General features: G+C 36.6%; 1 protein-coding gene across 5 annotated transcripts in view; it reads right to left on the reverse strand.

Annotated features, from left to right (window-relative positions):
* ZRANB1 (zinc finger RANBP2-type containing 1) overlaps positions 1–20,345 on the reverse strand; it is a 68,726-nt gene that overhangs the window by 44,936 nt on the left and 3,445 nt on the right. For 2 of the 5 annotated variants that reach the window (XM_019940214.3, XM_033842020.2), the window contains one exon: positions 254–1,104. In XM_019940214.3, coding sequence (XP_019795773.1) covers positions 254–1,067 — 814 coding nt within the window. In that variant the 5' untranslated portion in view covers positions 1,068–1,104. Of the gene's footprint in view, positions 1–253; positions 1,105–2,416; positions 2,592–20,345 lie in introns of those variants that run through there. The other 3 variants (XM_019940213.3, XM_073793819.1, XM_019940215.3) reach the window with 3 other exon arrangements.

Raw genomic sequence — 20,345 nt, forward strand, 5'->3', positions numbered from 1 at the left:
TGATATGTAAAAATCTTTGCTATAACTTAAAAGTTTTTCTAATGATGGAAAGACACATGCACAATGAAATGGGAGGCAATTTAAGACAACGTTATGACAAGATCACAAATACAGAGATTCTTATGCATGCATACTGGGATTATAGCTATCATGCTGAATGAAATAAATACTAAATAATACTGACCTTCCTTATATCTTTCATGTCATTTTTAATATCTTTTCCCATCCCATTCAAAAAAATGAAGAAACTTACCCACACAAGCATTGAGGAATAGCCAATCAGTCTTTTTCATCCTGTTTTTAATTTGCTTTAGTTTTTTGAAGTCCACTTCAAGTTCCTCCTTGCTGCCAACAGCACCAGCCAACTCAATCCTCTGAAAATCCATTTTCATCTCAGAGTCCCGTTTCGTAGTCGGCGGTGATCTTCTTTGGCTGTTGCCACTGCTACAGCTTCCTCTCCATCGAGCTCTGTCTTGCTCATTTATTATTGAAGAAGCCTCTTCCGTCTCTGCCAACTCGATTGCTTCAATATTATTAGGTCTGGGATGATCGCAAACAACACATTTTTTAGCTTTGGCCCAGTTTTCATATGTGCAAATAGAACAAGTCCAATGCTGGGTCCTTGTGTTCAGTTTATTTCTATCATTGTATTCCTCGCAAGGGTCAACAGAAAAAGCAACTGGTCTTGAGCCAGATCCTGAGGATTGAGGAGATTCTGTGGGACTCCTGGTCCTACGCTGGGATAAACACTGAGTGCATCTGATTGCTCTTGGCCAGTTCAAATATGTGCACATGTGGCATGACCATTTATTCGCATTTTCCATGCTGTACGAAGACTTAACCCTTGGTCTTGCACTGGAGTCTGGACATATCAAAGGACTACTTCCTCCTTCGGTGCCGGAAGGATCCCAATCTCTACCAACATCACTTGAACCACTTTTAAATGGATCTTCTGTAATTATTGTTCCACTAGGTCTCTGGGCACGACACATAGTACACTTGATTGCAGATGGCCAGTTTTCATACGTACAGTATTCACAAGCCCACTTAATTCCACGTTCTGACATTGTGCACTTCTTGAAGTGAGTTATGTCAGGCAGGAAGCTATAAATAATTAGGACATGGTTATTAAAACAATAACTACATAATCCCATCCCTGAAAACACGCCCAAAATATAAAAGTACCCTTCAACTTATAAAACCTCAATTTCTCAAAAGATGCATGTAACATTTCACACTCAACTACCTTTTCTTAAAATTTCCAGAGAGATACTGGACATAAGTTCCCAAAGAAAAATCTTAGACCTGGGGATTTAATGAAACTGTACTTTGGAATGCAAGAGAAAAGGCAGAAGATAAAGGGAGGTTTATTCTAAGAGGGAATGAGGTTAAATCAGGAATCCTCTAACAGAGATGTTTAATCTCAGCCAGGTCATCACCATCAATTTAGAAAAACAACCAATAGTTAAACGATTCAAAGGGAAGGGACAGAACACAAACCAAGTATCTTAAACACATAACCATTCTCAAATTATGAGCAACATAGATTATTATGCTATCTAGGTATAGTACCACAATGTTTGATTCACTAAAGAATTCAGAAAATCAGTCAATTCTATCATTCTTGCTAAGGGAGAAAAGCAGCCTAAACGTGCTAATTATCCACTGCTCTTAATAAGCACAGGTAGGAAAGAAAGATGTTAAGTAGTAACCCTTACAATTAACAAAGTAGCACTGTGAAACAGAGATAAAGTTCCTTGATAGCCTATATCCTCAAAATCTTGTTCTGTCTAGAGTGCAGAACATAAAAACTGCACATCACCTATACTTGGGACAATCAACTGATGAAACATCTCTGACATAACAACTAGCATAATCGCTCCAATATAATTTTGAATATTTATACTCAAAATATTCAATATTTAAAATATACTCAAAATTCAATTCATATTAAAAACATATTAACTATTTAAAAGGCTCCTAGGATTCTACACTGGGCTTCCTAACACTGCAATACAATGAAGACTATAATTTAATGGCAATCATTTATAAATGAAGCAACTTACACAGCAAATGTAATAATAATTTTTTTAAATAGCTTGAATTTAGACACTAGCCACTAAAGCCAGCCTCTCCATTTTCTTAAATCCCTTCTCAACTAAATTAGTATCATCCTGCCACCTATTTGTAACCAGAAAAGTGAAAGAAATTCTAGGCAGAGTAATAGAAGCTTCTCCTTCTCATTCTCAGGGATTTTTCCTGAACCTGGAAAGCAAAATCTTTCACTTTATAAGTGTAGTATTATGTCCCTGCTTGCCAAGTCCTCACCCCTTTTATAGTGTAAACTTTGTTAAGAGGACAAATTCACTGTTAAGAGAGGCTACTATTTAATAGCTAAAATAAAAATCACACTTACTAAGATTTTAGTTTCCATGCTATAGCCTCCACCTTGCACATGGTCAGAATAAAAGTACAGCTTATAAATCAGACCAAAGACAAGATTCAGTCGTCATGGTGGCTCAGATTCTGACTTCCTCAGGAGATACTGCAAAACGTGATAAGTGGTTCTGTATGACTGTGAATAGCTATTCCTGTAAAGGAGACCAAAACTGAATTTCACTTGAAGCCTGTTACTTTATCCAAAAGTATTTATTTTTTTTAAAAGGCTTTATTTTAATAAATTCTCTATTTTAATCCTACTCATTTATTTTAATAATGGACTACTATATTCAGAATTTTAATTTAACACAGCAATAAAATCAGCTGATTGGGCTGGTGAGTCAAATCAGACATAGGAAAGATATTTTCCCCTAAAACCTTAAACATATGTGTGTGTGAACTATTATTATCATTAATCTTAAATTGGTAGTCCTAATAAATTAATTCCTACTGAATTACTTGTTATTATTGAAGGGGGAAAGGGGGCATAAACCAAGTAAACAGAAAAAGCAAAAATATATAGCTTATATTTAACTCTGAAGTCTTTTTCTCCTTCAGCAACTTTATTTTCCTCTAACCCAGGTAATTTATCTGCTTAGATTTTTCACTTTAGTTTGTACATACTGATTAAACACCATTTGACAGCAATCTGAAAGTGTGTTGAAGGGCAAAGACTATAATCATAAAAGCATCCATAAAATGGACAATTGAGATTTAATGGCAACTTTCATATTCATTAGGCAGTTTCTTCCTTTGGTTTCTCAGGAATTAAATATAAATAAATTACTTGCTCATGCTATTGTAAACTAAAATGAGCAAGCAGAAACTTATGACAAAAACAAATGACATAATGAACATATCCAAGGCTATAAGTAATTTCAGTATTTCATTTAAAATATTCACATTCAAAAATTCATGCTTGCTTTGTTAAGTCTTACTTTGATGTAGGCTCAACTAAATAGTTTGTGGCGTTACATTAACTAATCTTCATGGAATTAATGTGCCAGCCTAACATACTTAAATGCCCATGTCTGACAAAAAACAAACAAAAAATAAAGAATCATTGTCATATATGCCTGGTAAATAGGCTACCCCTCCCAAAAATTCAGGTAACTAAGCAATACCGAAACCAAGCTCAAGAGTTTTGGGACTTCCCTGGTGGTCCACTGGTTAAGATCATGCGCTTCCAATGCAGGGGGCACGGGTTCGATCCCTGGTGGGGGAACTAAGATCACACATGCTGCGTGGTGTGGCCAAAAAATTAAAAAAGAGTTTTAAGATAAGTGCATTATATTAGATAACAATGTACATGGTACCAACTCTATAGGGAATTAAGACGTTGTCTTAGGATTATTGTTTTTTCATAACCAAAAGCTAAAATTCATTGGAGAGGATTATCTGAGAGAGTCATCTGTACCTGTGGTAACAGTAAATGGAATGGAAGAGTAAAGGTAACATCAGTTCAACTATGTGATTTTGCATTATTGAGGTGAAATTAACACTGAGTACACTTTTTCTACCAGATGTCAAAAAGAACATGAAATAATTTTTAATAGCAAACAGCTCTGAGAATTAATACTGTGCATTGAAATAAAACAATTACTAAATATCTTTCAAGTTAACATATATTCATATACCCAAGTAAATTTAATTTACAAGTCTACTTCTGCATAAAATACAGATTTCCAAATTCTAGCCAGTGAATCATACTTCAATTAATCGGTACACAAAGCAACAATAAAATCTGTATAATATGGATTTTCTTTAAGCAGATCTAGACACAAGTGCTACTCTTAAAACAAATATTCCTTGGTTCAAATGCAGTACCAGCAGTTCCCATCTTGTGGACCAAAGAGTCCATGAATCTATTTATACATCAACCTCTACCTGTAGACAGACTGAATAATGTCTCCAAGTATAGCAACCATTTTCTAGTATTAAATTCATAACTGCTTTTGATTATATACTTCCCAGTTCAAACAATAATAAAAGCATGAGCATTATGATGTATGGGTTAATGGCTAGGGAAAGGGAGGGGCTCATAACTGAACATTTTTTATACTGTCATGCTTAGTAGTGAATTAATTAGACCATATTTGTGAAGCATTACTAAACAATGTAGAATAAATATACCTATTTTGAAGTCAATTACTCAAAATTGTAGCTACACTACAAATTCCCCCAACCACCTACTAAAACCCTATGAGAGAGAACTAGAGAAGTGAAATGATCCTCACCAAGCACAGACTCCTTGAGAAACAAACTGAGAGAAGTTCAGTTGTCAGTGTCAAATGATGAGCAGTTATCCAAAGGAAGGACTGACAGTCTTTTGGTTTTATATTAGCTTTATTAATATTAAGTCTATATTTAGTAATATAAATATTAATTTATTAATATAAATTGTTGCTATAAATATTAATTAGCATAAATCTGTGATGATTTAAAAATGCTCAGAAAGCATTTTAGGGGACTAAAGATGAAAGCTAAAACTAGAAGCGGGGCTTTCCTGGTGGCGCAGTGGTTAAGAATCCGCCTGCCAATGCAGGGGACATGGGTTCGAGCCCTGGTCCGGGAAGATCCCACATGCTGCGGAGCAACTAAGCCCATGCGCAACAACTTCTGAGCCTGTGCTCTAGAGCCCGTGAGCCATAACTACTGAGCCCACGTGCCACAACTACTGAAGCCCACACGCCTAGAGCCCGTGCTCCGCAAGTAGAGAAGCCACCGCAATGAGAAGCCTGCGCACTGCGACGAAGAGTAGCCCCCGCTGGCCACAACTAGAGAAGGCCCACGTGCAGCAACAAAGACCCAATGCAGCCAAAAATAAATAAATAAAATAAATTTATTTTTTTAAAAAAGAGCTAAAACTAGAAGCACTGGTGAACCCTCCATCTACAAATCTCACCTCATTTCCGGGCTCCAATATCTTGTCACATCCTATATTAAAATCCTCTTATCTTCCTCTCACAACAAACCCCTAGCCTGATTTCTCTCTCCAGTTTCCGTTAAGGACACCACTAATACTACTGCACCCAGGATAGAAACTCAGACTTATCTTGAATTCTGCCTTCTCCCCACAGATTCTTTCTAGTGGTTTCTGTCCAAACAGTCCTTTTCTTTCCATTTCAGCTGCCATCAACCCTTTTGTAGTTCAGGTCAGAACTACTATAATAGCCTCCTAAGCGCCTTCCCTCTCTAAATCCATACAGCTCACCGCTACCAAAATAATCCTCCTAATAACAAGTCCCTCTTTCTGAAGCTCTTCTGTAACAGTATAAACTCTCAACTCCTTACCAGCATACAAACACACCACACACACCCCAGACTCATTCAGGTACCACCATCCCTCCACAATACACACATGAAGGCACTACCTTAGAAAAACAAGCACAACAGACACACACTCAAGTTCTGGCGAATCCTACCCATCCTTTAAGGTTCAGTTCTAATCTCATCTCTCTCGTAAAGTTTTTTCAAATCATTTCAAGTACACTCCACGCAACCACACTTCTATCGACATTTGGCACCTACTGTATGTCTTCTTGGGGCTAGTTTCTGGAAGGAACACTGACTTGTGTGTCTTCCCCATATCATTTCCTCCCCTCAATTTTCAGTGAGGTAGCCAAGCTTTCAAAAACTATGGCTCAGGGATTTCCCTGGTGGCACAGTGGTTGAGAATCAGCCTGCCAATGCAGGGGAAAACAGGTTCGAGCCCTGGTCCGGGAAGATTCCACGTGCCGCGGAGCAACTAAGCCCATGCGCCACAACTACTGAGCCTGCGCTCTAGAGCCCGCGAGCCACAACTACTGAGCCCAACACACCACAACGACTGAAGGCCGCGCGCCTACAGGCCGCGCGCCTACAGCCTGTGCTCCACAACAAGAGAAGCCACCGCAATGAGAAGCCTGCACACCGCAATGAAGAGTATCCCCGACTCGCCACAACAAGAGAAAGTTCGTGTGCAGCACAAAGACCCAACAGCCATAAATAAATAAATACACACATACGTACATACATACATACTTTGGCTCAGGGATTCTAGTGGCATGGAATGTGGACCAGCCCTATGTTCAGTAAAATCCAGAGAAGAGACCATGTTGAGTGACCTGAACAAAGAAAGGAGTGGAGCTTTTGAGCAATTTCAAGAAAAAGGAGAAATTCTAGAGGATGGGATCCACTCCTGTGGTAAGACCTCAGTACAAAGTGTCTGCCTCTAACACCTAGGTACCAAGGCAAGGCATGCATGAGCTGGTTAACTATTCAAGTCCTGTGGTGTTAAGAGCACAAGTGCACAAACCTTTGTGATCATTAGAAGTCCTAAATCTTTGTGAAATTATGTATACATGATTAAGAATCAGTGAGACCCAAAAATATGCTGACCTTCCTCCCATACAGAGATCACTGTTATCTATGTCATCTGCATCTAATGAGATTTGCTAAGAAGGCCCCTTCCAAGGAATGTGTGGACAAACTAGACAAAATTAATCTGGTTAAAATAAGTTAAAATAATAACAGTTAAATAACACCTGTCATGGTGACCTTGGCCTTACTGGCACTATGCCTTAATTAACTAAGTCAATTACCAGTACAACCAGTACATCTAACTTCATTCCACCAAACCTAAGTCCTTAAAATATAACAAGAAATACAAAGTTTACATTTCAATAAGTCAACATGGTGTTAATTAGGAAAACTAATAACAGCTACAATGCTGATGGTTTTTCTTTAAACCGCTGGATAATTAGTAATCCACTGATCAGAATGGAAGAAGATATATAGACAAAATTAACTTACAGTGTGTCAAATCTTACACAAAACAATAGTAACGCTCCTTTTTAAAAATCTATCTTCTAGTCATTTCTGGAGGAATTTTACCTCTTTATATACTAGGGCTTTATCTGTAATTTCATCAACTTCCTCTGTACTCTCCAGTTCCTAGACAGTAACTACAAAGGAAAGAGGAGTAACAGATAGATACAGACAGATACATACATAGATAGATCCATCTTGAGCTACTGTAGAACCCATCTTAGCATGATTTCTTTACACAGTTTCAGAGACATCACAGGTCAATCACGTACCCCAAATTATAATCCCAAACAAAAATAATTTAATGTTAACAACCTATGACAAGTTACTGAAGGTCTACTACGCACTCAGAAACGTGGAGAGATATAACCACGTAGATAAAATACTGTCCTTGTACTCACGACACCTGCAATTTAAGTAGATGAAAGATGACTACGGCTTTCTTAAATGTACATGGAAATGGAGAGATTATCTCCAAGACTGCATATAAAGCCAGCATTTAAAACACAATAAAACAACTTTCGCAAAAGTTGTGAACATACTACTTCATTCAGAATTTGATTTATCATCGTATCTATTCTCTGTTCACACTGAACAAATTAGTCCCAATTAACAATATCCACAGGAACCAACCAACCGTCACTACTAAACCTAGTCCAACTAAAGGCCACCTTTTTAACCAAACACTATGTTATCTATGTGACAGAGAAAGGAGGGGTAGAAATTTTTAAATAATCAGTGAGTTCTAATACAAAAGAAAGAAAGAAAACGATTTGAAAAGCAGGCACAAACGAATGAAATATTCCAAGGCAAAACCAATTCAGAGCTACTCTCTTGTCCAAAAACATCTTGTTCCCAACGCCTCGACCCTGTTCAAATTTCTTTGTCATTTTCCCTAACATCTAATCCCCTAAAGTTAGATGAATTAAAACACTTATTTTATAAAGGCAAATTATTTACAAGTGTTACTTATTAATAGTATGAAGTCATTCAATTAGATTACTTTTTTCACAATTCCTACTGTAATGAATAACAGGAAAGTAGGGTGGGGATTTTGTGAGTTGGATTTTCATTGCAGAGACAGGGAGAATAAGTAGGCAAAAGTTTAGCAAAGGGCAACCTGGGAAGGAATGCCAAAGACAGCAGCAGGTTGAAAAGACTGCTTACCCAACCATTAGAGATGGATGTATGTCCAGGCCAACTCTGTCTACTTCACAACTTTGCCAGGGTCAGCCTCATCCAACTAAGAAAAGAAAATAGCTAACACTTAAGCATGTACTGTGTGCCAGACACTTCTAAGCACTGTACCTATACATCAGGTAATCTAATCTTCAGAATCCTATGAAACAGGTACTACTATTATCTCCAATTTTAAAGACTGGAAACAGGAAAAGAGAAGTTGAGTAACTTGCCCAAAGTCACAAAGCTACTAAGTGGCAGAGCCAGGATTTGAACCTGGGCATTCTGGCTCCAAAGTCTGTAGCAGACAATGTAATAAAAATACATTTATACTGCAGCCCATAGTCACTTATTCCCACTATCCAGAATTTGGACAATTAATAAACTGCATGTAATGCCTCACTAAACAGTCTTTCCTAGATAACCAATAACATACAATATCTAAACAAGCAAACTTAAAAAAATAAAAAACTTGTTCACACCCATTTTGCTCACATTTTAGCTTTTCAAAATTACAGAGAATCTTCCCAAAGCTTATCTAGATTGAGAACTACTGCAAAATGCCTAAAAAGTTAAGTAAGCAGGACCTAAAAAGTTATTTATAAAACAAGATATACTAAATTTTCCATGTAAAATTGAGTGGAAGAAAAAACCACCAATCTGAGGTATTTATCACGACTTTAGACTATAAAATGCCTTAAGTATTTTTAATTTTGAAGGCAATCCCTGGGGAAGAAAATATTATTAATAAAAGTCAGCCTGACTTCTCTTAAACCAATACACTAATCCAGATTACTAAAGAAACCACTGTATGTCAATTAAAATAATAAAGCCCTCCATTTGCATTGAGACAACTGAAAAAGGGAAAAGTCTCCCCAAATGACAGGTGTGTATTAATCACACTACCTATACATGACCTTGTGTTAAAGAAAAGCAAAGAATGACTATCTTTGAGATAGTTAATAAATTATTTTTATCTCTAAGAGCTTCCATTTTCCCATCTGTGAAAAAATAAATGAGTTAAACAAGATGATCTCCAGAATCTCCAAAGTCTCACATTCTTCTATGTAAGGACTCACTTTAGGGGGGACGATAAATTGGAAGGTTGGGATCTATATATAAAATAGATAATAAGAACCTACTGTATAGCACAGAGAACTCTACTCAATACTCTTTAATGGCATATATGGGAAAAGAATCTAAAAGAGAGTGGATATATGTATAATTGATTCACTTTGCTGTACACCTGAAACACAACATTGCAAATCAACTATACTCCAATAAAAATTTTTTTAAAAAGACTCACTTTAAAATCTTGCTTATTCAATTTATTTTGCAAATACTATTTCCAAAGTTAATTAAAACATTTTTTAACTTTTCCCTGCTCCATCTGTGACAAGTGACAAGCTCAAATTTTAAAATATATACTTAATATTAATGATCACTTAATGTATCTAAGCAGTAACAAAATCCTATTTCTAAAACAAAGCTATATCATACATCCATACATCATACCACCTATGAATTATTTGTGCCAAATAATAGTAACAGTTATCAAACCTGAATGTGATCAAGCTTCTAGATCTAACTACCAGTTTACAGGATCACAGGGGATAGAGGAACAAACTGATTTCCGTGGAGATGCAATCAGCAAATTCCTATGGGTGTGTGTATATTAAAACTTATATACATGTTAAAAATTAATTTGAACACTGATTTGATATTAAGAAGTTGTTTAAATGTTAAGGTGTGATTAACAGTATGGTACCTATTTTTCTAAAAGAGGACTTTTCCCTTAAGAGACACATACTGAATTATTTACAATGTTATAAAATGGCTTGAATTTGCTTTAAAATAATCCACTGGGAAGAAGCAAGAAAAATATAAATGAAACAAGACTGGCCATATGTTATTAACTGGGTGATGGATACATAAGAATTCATTCTCCTAGTCTCTCTATATGTATATATGTTTGGAATTTTTCATAATGAAAAGTTTTAAAAATCTATCAAGAAGGTAACAAATGCTATTACAGACTAAGAATTAAGGCTTAGATTGCTAAGATTAGAAAAGGAGCAAGAAGCAGTACGCTGTATATTGTTAACAGTGCTACTCAAAACTTGGTCCAGGGCCCTGCGATATTCTACAAACTGTTTACTAGTCTGTAGAGAAACTGAGAGTAAGCATTTACAAACTTTTATAGCAATTTTACAGAATAATTTTATGATTGCTGAAACTACAGCGGCGAGGCGGAATCTGTTTGGAAAATCAGGCAAGTTTCCCCGTGTTACGTGGAAACAACAATGGACACCCAGAAGGACGTTCAACACCCAAAGCAGCAGCCAATGATATATATCTGTGGAGAATGTCACAAAGAAAATGAAATAAAATCAAGGGATCCAATCCGTTGCAGAGAATGTGGATACAGAATAATGTACAAGAAAAGGACTAGGGCTTCCCTGGTGGCACAGTGGTTGAGAGTCCGCCTGCCGATGCAGGGGACGCGGGTTCGTGCCCCGGTCCGGGAGGATCCCACGTGCCGCGGAGCGGCTGGGCCTGTGAGCCATGGCCGCTGAGCCTGTGCTCCGCAGCGGGAGGGGCCACAACAGTGAGAGGCCTGCGTACCGAGAAAAAAAAAAAAAAAAAAAAAAAACCTACACCTAACTTAATGGTGAGAAACTAGAAACTTTCCAGCTGATATCAGTAATAAGGCAAGGACGTCCCCTCTCACTACTCCTTTTCAGTGTCAAACTGGAAATTCCTGCTAATACTGTAAAACAAGAAAAGGAAATAAAAATACAGATTGGAAAGTAAGAAATAAAATTGTTTTTATTCACAGATGACATGACTTGTCTGTGAAGAAAATCCAAAAGAATCGACAAAACTCCTGCAGCTAATACAGAATTATAACAAGGTTGCAAGATACAGGTTAAATAAGTAAATTGCTTTCCTATATACCAGCAATGAACAAATGGAATTTGAAATTTAAAACACATCGCCATTTACATCAGCACTCCCAAAACTGAATTACATAAGTATAAATCTAACAAAATATGTACAAGATCTATATCAGGAAAACTACAAAACTCTGATGAAAGAAATCCGAGAACTAAATAAATGGAGAGATACTTCACGTTCATGGATAAGAAGACTCAATATTGTCAAAATCTCAGTTCTCCCCAGCTTGATCAAAAGATTCAATGCGACCCCAATCAAAATTCCAGCAAGTTTGTGGGTACTGACAAACTGATTCTAAAGTTTATATGGAGAAGCATAATATCCAGAATAACCAAACAGTAAGAATAACCAACACAGTACCGAAGGAAAAAAAAAAGTCAGAGGACTAACTACCCTGACTTCTACACTTACTATACAACTACAGTAATCAAAACACTGGTGAAAGAACGGACAAACAGATCAATGGAATAGAGCAGAGAACCCAGAAATACACCCACATATATAGAGTCAACTGATATTTGACAAAGAAGTAAAGGCAATACAATGGAAAAAAGAAAGTCTTTTCAAAAAATGGTGCTGAAAGCACTGGACATCCACACGCAAAAAAAAAAAAAAAAAAAGACTCTTAGACACAGACCTCATACCCTTTACAAAAATTAACTCAAAATGGATCATAGACCTAAATGTAAAATGCAGAATTATAAAATTCCTGTTATGAAGGTAACCTAACAGGAAATCTAGATGACCTTGACTATGTCAATGACTTTTTAGATAAAACACCAAAGACACAATCCATGAAAAATATACTTGAGAAACTAGATTTGTTAAAATTAAAAAGTTCTGTTCTACAAAAGACATTGTCAAGAGAATGACAAGATAAGCCAAAAAAATAGGAGAAAATATTTGCAAAACACATATCTGATAAAGGACTGTTATCCAAACTATACAAAGAACTCTTGCAACTCAACAATAAAAAAAAAATAAACAATCTAATTAAAACATGGGCAGAGACCTGAACAGACACTTCAAGGAAGGTATACAGATGGCAAACAATACCTCATTAGAGAACTGCAAATTAAAACAGCAATGAGTTACCACTTTACACCTATTAGATTGCCTGAAATCCAGAACACTGACAACACCAAATGCTGATGATATAGATCAACAAGACCTCTCATTCATTGCTGATAGGAATGCAAAGTGGTATAGCCAAGTTAGGAAGAGAGTTCGGCAGTTTCTTAGAAAACTAAACATACTCTTACCATATGTCCTAGCAATTGTGCATCTTGTATTTACTCAAAGGAGTTGAAATTTTATGTCCACACAAAAACCTGCACATGGATGCAGCTTTATTCATAACCGCCAAAACTTGCAAGCAACCAAAGTTCAGTATAAGTGAATGGATAAATAAACTGTGGTACATCCAGACAAGGAAATATTATTCAGCACTAAAGCGAAACGAGCCAGCAAGCCATGAAGAGACATGGAGGAACCTTAAATGCATATTGCTAAGTGAAAGAAGCCCATCTGAAATGGCTATACTGTTTGATTCCAACTATATAACATTCTGGAAAAGGCAAAACTATGGAGACAAAGATCAGTGGTTGCCAGGGGATGGCGAGGGGGAGGGATGAATAGGCAGAACACAGAGGATTTTTAGGGCAGTGAAACTATTCTGTATGATACTATAATGGTAGATACATGCCATGCTACATTTGTCAAAACCCATAAAGTGTACATACCAAGAGCGAACCTTAATGTAAACTATGGACTCTGGTTGATAATTATGTGTCATGGTAGATTCATCAACGTAACAAATGTACCACTCAGTTGCAGGATGTTGACAGTGGGAGAGGTATGCATGTTGGGGGGGGGTGTATAAGAACCCTCTGTACTTTCTGCTCAATTTTGCTGTGAACCTAAACTGCTCTAAAAACTAAAGATTATTTTTAAAAATCTACTTCTTAACAATGTTTTTAGTCACTATATCCAGGAAACATTTTTTTTAAAAAATCAGTTCTCAAAGAATAATGGGAAGTTTTAAAAAAAGGACACAAGAACTTTTGGTGTGAACCTAAAACTGCTCTAAAAAATTAAAATAAAATCTGAAATATGTTCACACCTAAAATTTTTAATTAAAAAAAGACATAGAGGGCTTCGCTGGTGGCGCAGTGGTTGAGAGTCCGCCTGCCAATGCAGGGGAAACGGATTCATGCCCTGGTCCGGGAGGATCCCACATGCCACGGAGCGGCTGGGCCCATGAGCCATGGCCGCTGAGCCTGCACGTCCGGAGCCTGTGCTCTGCAACGGGAGAGGCCACAACAGTGAGAGGCCGGCGTACCGCAAAAAAAAAAAAAAAAAAAAAAAAAAAAAGAGATAGAAATTAGCATGAAGGGCTCACACTGGCCAAATCTGGATCAACTCAAGCATCCACATAAATAACAACAGTAAAGGATTTTTAAAGCACTGACTAAGACAAATATACAAAACTCTACACACAAACTAACAGATAAATAATGGAGGAGAAAGTTCTTCCTTACAACAGAAATCAAACTAATAAATGCAAAATGAATAACTGGATTAGAAATTCACCATTAGGCAATCTCTACAACAGATTCAGAAAAGAATCATCACTGAATGTTAAAACTAGTGGGTGAAAATTTGAGAATTAACAGGATATTTAAATAGTCTCCAAGTATCTCCCAACAATAACTAGTATGTTACAAAACCCGGTAGACACCTTAACCAAGTAATCAAAGTTAACCACACCAGTAATGACATCATTTGCCTCTTGATATGTTGTACTAAGAACAAAACATCACCTCTGTGGCATTCTTGCTAAAAAGTACATACTCTGACTCTGATTATGCAAAAATATCAGAAATGCCAATATTAAGAGACCTTCTACGAAATTACTAGTCCTATATTCTTCAAAAACATCAATATCATGAAAAACAAGGACTTTTCTGTTCCAGTTAAAGGAACCTATAAAAAACATGGCAATAGACTGCAACTCATGATCTGAGATTTTCTTTTGTCTTTATAAAGAATATTAATAGAACAACTGACAAAATTTAAATAAGATTTATAGAATCTTATTCTTATAAGAATTAATCATGCAATGTTAATTTCCTGAGTTTGATAACTCTATTGTGGTTACATAAGAGAAAGACCTTGTTTTTAGGAAATACACACTGAAATATTTAGAGATTAAGGGGTATCAAGTCTGCAATTTACTTTCAAACAGTTCTGGGAGAAAAATACATTTGTACTTATATATGTCCACATCACACAATAAACCTTATAATTTACAAAATACTTTCACATACATCATTGTTATTCTGACAAAAACCAAGAAATAGGTACACAACAGTCCTTTTATATGAGAGTAAATGTGGCCTCCTATATCTAAAAATTTCTCAAGAATTGTCTGTTTTTTCTACCCCTACAACCAAGCCCTAGTTCATCATTTCTCTCAAATATTTTATTTATTATTCTAACTGGTCTTCCAACCTTCATACTCCATATCTCTGCCAGAGTAATCTGTCCAAAAAAAAAAAAAAAATCTGGTGTTGTTATTCAGCCGCTTTAAAAATTTCAAGACCCCAACACTAAGGTGAAAAATCCTAAACAGGACATAAAAGAACCTTCCAAACACAAACACACGTGTGTGTCAAGAATATCCTACAATATTTCCCTTCAGCGATTTACTGCCTTTCACCAAAGCATTATTAAGGGGAAATCTACTTTATTTTACTATGGGAAGATCAGTTCCATCTCTTGTTATTTTATATAGAGAAAAATGTACTGCACTTTTTAGATGTGAGTTCATGTCCCTCTCCACCTCTTACTAAGTCAGGGATATTGGCCAAACCCTTAAGATCCAAGCCTCTTCATCTGAAAAAATTATGGTAATGCCTTTCCTGTCCTTACACGAGGGCTAACACCAATAATGTCAAGATCCACATCCAATAATTAATATTATGAACAAATGTCAGCGTGAAATAACACCACCTTAAATTTTATATGAAGCTTCAGGTCACAGAAAACTTCTATTATTTCACTTCATCTTCGGAACCCTCAGGTAATTTCCTGTAAGGTACCCCAGAATCCTTCTGAGGTACAAGTATCTTCATTTTAATGACAAGGAATCTGTGGCTTCAGGAAAGGTGAAATGACTTGTCCACACTTACAAAGCTTTAGGAAGTAAAGCCCAGATTCTGACTCCTGTTTTCTCTCACAAATGCACCACAGCCTTCCAGAGTTACAAAAACTTATTTCCCTAGAACGAAATGTGAATATTAGGTTACAAGATGGACTGACTGTATATAGTTACTGTCTCTATCTACAACAAGACATTGACGCTACCTCCAAAACAAATCCCAAAATCTGAATTTTTCTCCAGATTACCCTACCATACCCCTAGTCCAAGCCACCATCAACTCTCACGATTACTACATAACCTCCCCACTAATCTTTCTGCTTCTATTCTATCCACCATCCTCGCATGGAAGCCAGGTGGATCCTTTAGAAACATAAACCAGGTCACAACACAAGGACTTAAAATCCTCTAATGGCTTCCCAACCCACTCAGAATAAAATTAAAATTCCCCAGCGGATTTTGTTCTGTTCCTTTTACAAGCAAGCTCATTTTCACCATAGCAGTTTTGTATTAGAACTCTCCTCTGCCTAGAATTCTCTTTCCCCATATTTTCACATGGTCAGCTCTTGTCATCAAAAGCTAGGTTTAAATAACACCTCAGAAAGATTTTCCCTCACCAGACTGATGTCATTCTCCACCACATTACCCTACTTTCATTATATTATCTGCAGAGCACCTATCACTACTTGGGTTTGGTTTGGGTTTTTTTGTTTTTTGTTTTTATTTTTGTTTTTCCTTGTTTGCTCTCTCTTTATACTAGAATGTAAATACAAGTAACAGAGACTTTGTCTTGTTTGTAGAGTTATCTGAACATCCAGTACAATTACTTTCTAAAATGCTTAACACTGAACAAGTCGTTACTAAATGTTTTAACTCAGTAGTCTTTGTAACAGTATTTCATGTAATCTACTTTTTTGAAAATCCTAAACAATCTCAGATCACACAGCAGGTGCCCAACAATTATTAACTTAATTTGAATGAATTTCTATAAAAACAAGGCCTTCAGATTTTAAGCTTAATACAACAAATATCCTCAAACAAATCCCCCACACACACACACACACACACACACACACACACACACACACACACACACACACACACACACACACACACACACACGGAGACAGAGAACCCTTCCCTCTTCCCACCTGTAAAGATGATCCACACTGAAGAGGATCACTTCTCCTTTCTATTTCCCAGCTCCTTGACAATACTAGCTCAAGGGGAAAAAGAGGATCAGGGACTGGAGAAGGAATAAGGCATTCATATCCAGGTGCTATGAGCACCATTCCAACCTCATCCACATGCTTTAGCCATACTGTACCCTCTGCTGGTCCTTATATGTGGCATGTAATTTTCATATCTCCATGCCTTCACCTACAATTGCTTCTGCACACGAAGTTCTCCCACTCCCACCTCCCATTCTTACCTGGTTCTATATATACCTAGAAACTTGTCACTCCTTCTTCAAAGACTAGCTCAAATGTTCCCACTTCTGTAAAACCCTTCTTGACCCAATCCTAATCTTGTGCTAATTTAGTCACTTCTTTACCACTTCATAGTACTTAGTTTTGTGGAATAAGGTTTCTTTCTAATGATCAACTGAAAAATTCACTTTTACGTCTCTATAAACAATGTTTGCTATAAAACAGTTGCTCACTAATCATTTAGACAATAAAAAGCAATTCAATATTCTCCTGGTATCAAAGGATAGTATTCCAAACAAAGATTAGTCTAAAGTTCTACAAATTCCTGTCGTTCCCCTGTTTAAAAACAAACTTTAACTTCATTAAATACCAAAAAATGAAGTTAATTACCCACCCCAACCAGAAAAGGATTTAAAAGTGGTTTGTTAAAAATTACAGAAATGATAGGCCTCACGGCGAGAACAACAACCAAAAAAAACCATTACAGAAATGGTCTTGCCTTCAGAATTCCAATCACAAGCGTACTGCTGCAACTTAATGAGCAACACTCAGTAGAAATCCTTTTCTCCATCTGCAAAGTAAGGATAATTTCTTCATACATCCAGGGAATACTGTCTTGCAATAATCAATTGATGGCTGAGAATAATTATGTTACTAAAGCTAACTGAATTTCAGCAAATGATGCTGGGACAACTTGACAGCCCTCTGCAAAAGAATAAATTTGGATCCCTATCTCATACTATATACAAAACTTAACTCAAAATTATCAAAGACCTAAATGTAAGAGCTAAGAACTGTAAAATTCTTAGAAGAAATGCAACTCTTCTTGACCTTGGATTATACAATGGCTTCTTAGAGATGACACCAAAAGCACAAGTGACAAAAGAAAACAGATAAATTGGACATCAAAATTAAAATCTTTTGCGTTTCAAAGTACACCATCAATAAAGAGATAACGTACAGAACAGGAGAAAGTATTTGCAAGTCATCTGACTTGTGTCCAGAATATATAAAAAACTCTCACAACTCAACAATAAAAAGACAAATAACCCAACTGAAAAATGGGCAAAGGATTGGAGTAGACATTCTCTAAAGATACACAAACGACCAGTAAGCACATGAAAAGATACTCGATACCACCAGCCATTAGGGAATGCAAATAAAAACTAGGAGATTCCACTTCACTAAGACAGCTATAATAAAAAAGACAGACAATAACAAGTGTTGATGAGGATGTAGAGAAATGGAACCCTCATACATTGCTGGTATAAATGCAAAAATGGTACAACCACTTTAGAAAACAGTCACAAAGTTCCTCAAAGGTTAAACACAGAGTTACCATATGAACCGGCAATTCCATCCTAGGTATCAATATATACCCCCCAAAAAATGAAAACTTATGTCCACACACAAGTTTGTACACAAATGTTCACAGCAGCATATTTCATAAAAAGCCAAAAAGTGGAAACTACTCAAATGCCCATCAATCAATGAATAGATAAATATAAACAAAATGTGGTATGTACCCATACATGGAATATTATTCAGCCATAAAAAAGAATGAAGTACTGATACATGCTACAAGATGGATAAACCTTGAAAACGATAAGTGAAGTGAACAAAGCCAGATACCAAGGGTCATATAAAGAAAGTTCCAAAAAGCAAAACTTGAATTTTCACGCACTGACAACTATTTACATAGCATTTATATTGTATTAGGTATTATAAGTAATATAGATATGATTTAAAGTATACAAGAGGTTGTGTGTAGGTTATATGCAAATATTTTGCCATTTTATATGAGGGAATTGAGTATCCCTAGATTTGGGGATCCAAGAGGGATCCTGGAACCAATCCCCCACAGATACCAAAGGACGACTATATTGTTTGATTCCATTTATATGAAATGTACAGAACAGGTAAATCCATAAAGACAGAAGTAGATTACTTGTTGCCAGGAACTGGGGCAAAGAGGGAATGACTGCTAATGGGTACAAGGTCTATTTTGGGGGTGATGAACATGTGCTGAATAGTGGTGATGGTTACATAACTTTGTAAATACACTAAAAACCAATGAATTCCATACTTTAAAAGTGTGAATTTTTTGTTTTATGAACTAAACCTCAATTAAGCTGTTATTGTTAAAAAAATTTTAAAAGACGGAGATATATGCAACTGATTTCCAACAATGCCTCATCCACTCGAATATTTTTTATTTATGTAAATTCAATCCACATAAAAATCTGACTTGCCAAACTGTACAAAATAAAAAGCCAAAAGTGTGAGGGGCTTCCCTGGTGGCGCAGTGGTTGAGAGTCCGCCTGCCGATGCAGGGGACACGGGTTCGTGCCCCGGTCCGGGAAGATCCCACATGCCGCGGAGCGGCTGGGGCTGGGCCCGTGAGCCATGGCCGCTGAGCCTGCGCGTCCGGAGCCTGTACTCCGTAAGGGGAGAGGCCACAACAGTGAGAGGCCCGCGTTCCGCAAAAAAAAAAAGAATAAAAAATAAAGGAAATTAGTTTTTTCATTACTAAAAAGTTCAATTCACTAGGCACCTGAAAAATAAATTTTATGTTCCTGACCAACCTCCACTTTAAAATTCAAACTAATGACTCTTTTCAAAAATTTAATCTTAACCAAAATACGACCCTCCCAGAGAGCAAAGAATGAATGCTTACTGATCCAGATTTCTCAAGTGGTGAAATTACTGATGTAATTCTGTGAAAGTCCCTTTTACAAATGCAAGTAGCCTAAGTAAAAATGCTTAGTATTTCTGGAAAGTTAACAGATTAATTTTAGCTTCAATTATGCTAAAAAGGTTTCTGAAGCTTAAAAAAAAAGCTTTTATGTAAACTAGTTTCTAAAAACCAGTCAATTTCAGGGGAAAAAAAATATTTTGATGAACTGGAGGAAGAACACAAGTTTCCACAAAGATGCAGTGGATAAATCAAGATGATTTACTGCTAGGAGACTATGTATCCATAAAACATCAGGCCTCTCACTCACACATACAACACAAGAGGAACGTACACACCTGTTCTCCAACTACATCAGCAACCACCCATGTGCTACATAATTACACGTAATTATCCTTGGGATACAAAAATACTATGGATGGGTTTGTGTTTCTTCCAACAGTGTTGACAGGTAGCAGTGAATCACACATTCTCCTGAGTCTCATCTGCCTCATGACCAATGACACATGCTGCCAACATCTGAGGTTAAGGATGCAAACTGAGACTGCAGATTACTGTCTCCTGCCCATGATGCTAAATGTTACCTATGTACAAATATGGCAATGACAACAGTGCCACTGGTGCCAAACTCAAACCAAAGTAACCGCCCCAAACTCAAATCTGAAGTAAACTA

This window comes from Tursiops truncatus, chromosome 16, assembly GCF_011762595.2.
Source record: "Tursiops truncatus isolate mTurTru1 chromosome 16, mTurTru1.mat.Y, whole genome shotgun sequence".
Classification (NCBI taxonomy): domain Eukaryota; kingdom Metazoa; phylum Chordata; class Mammalia; order Artiodactyla; family Delphinidae; genus Tursiops; species Tursiops truncatus.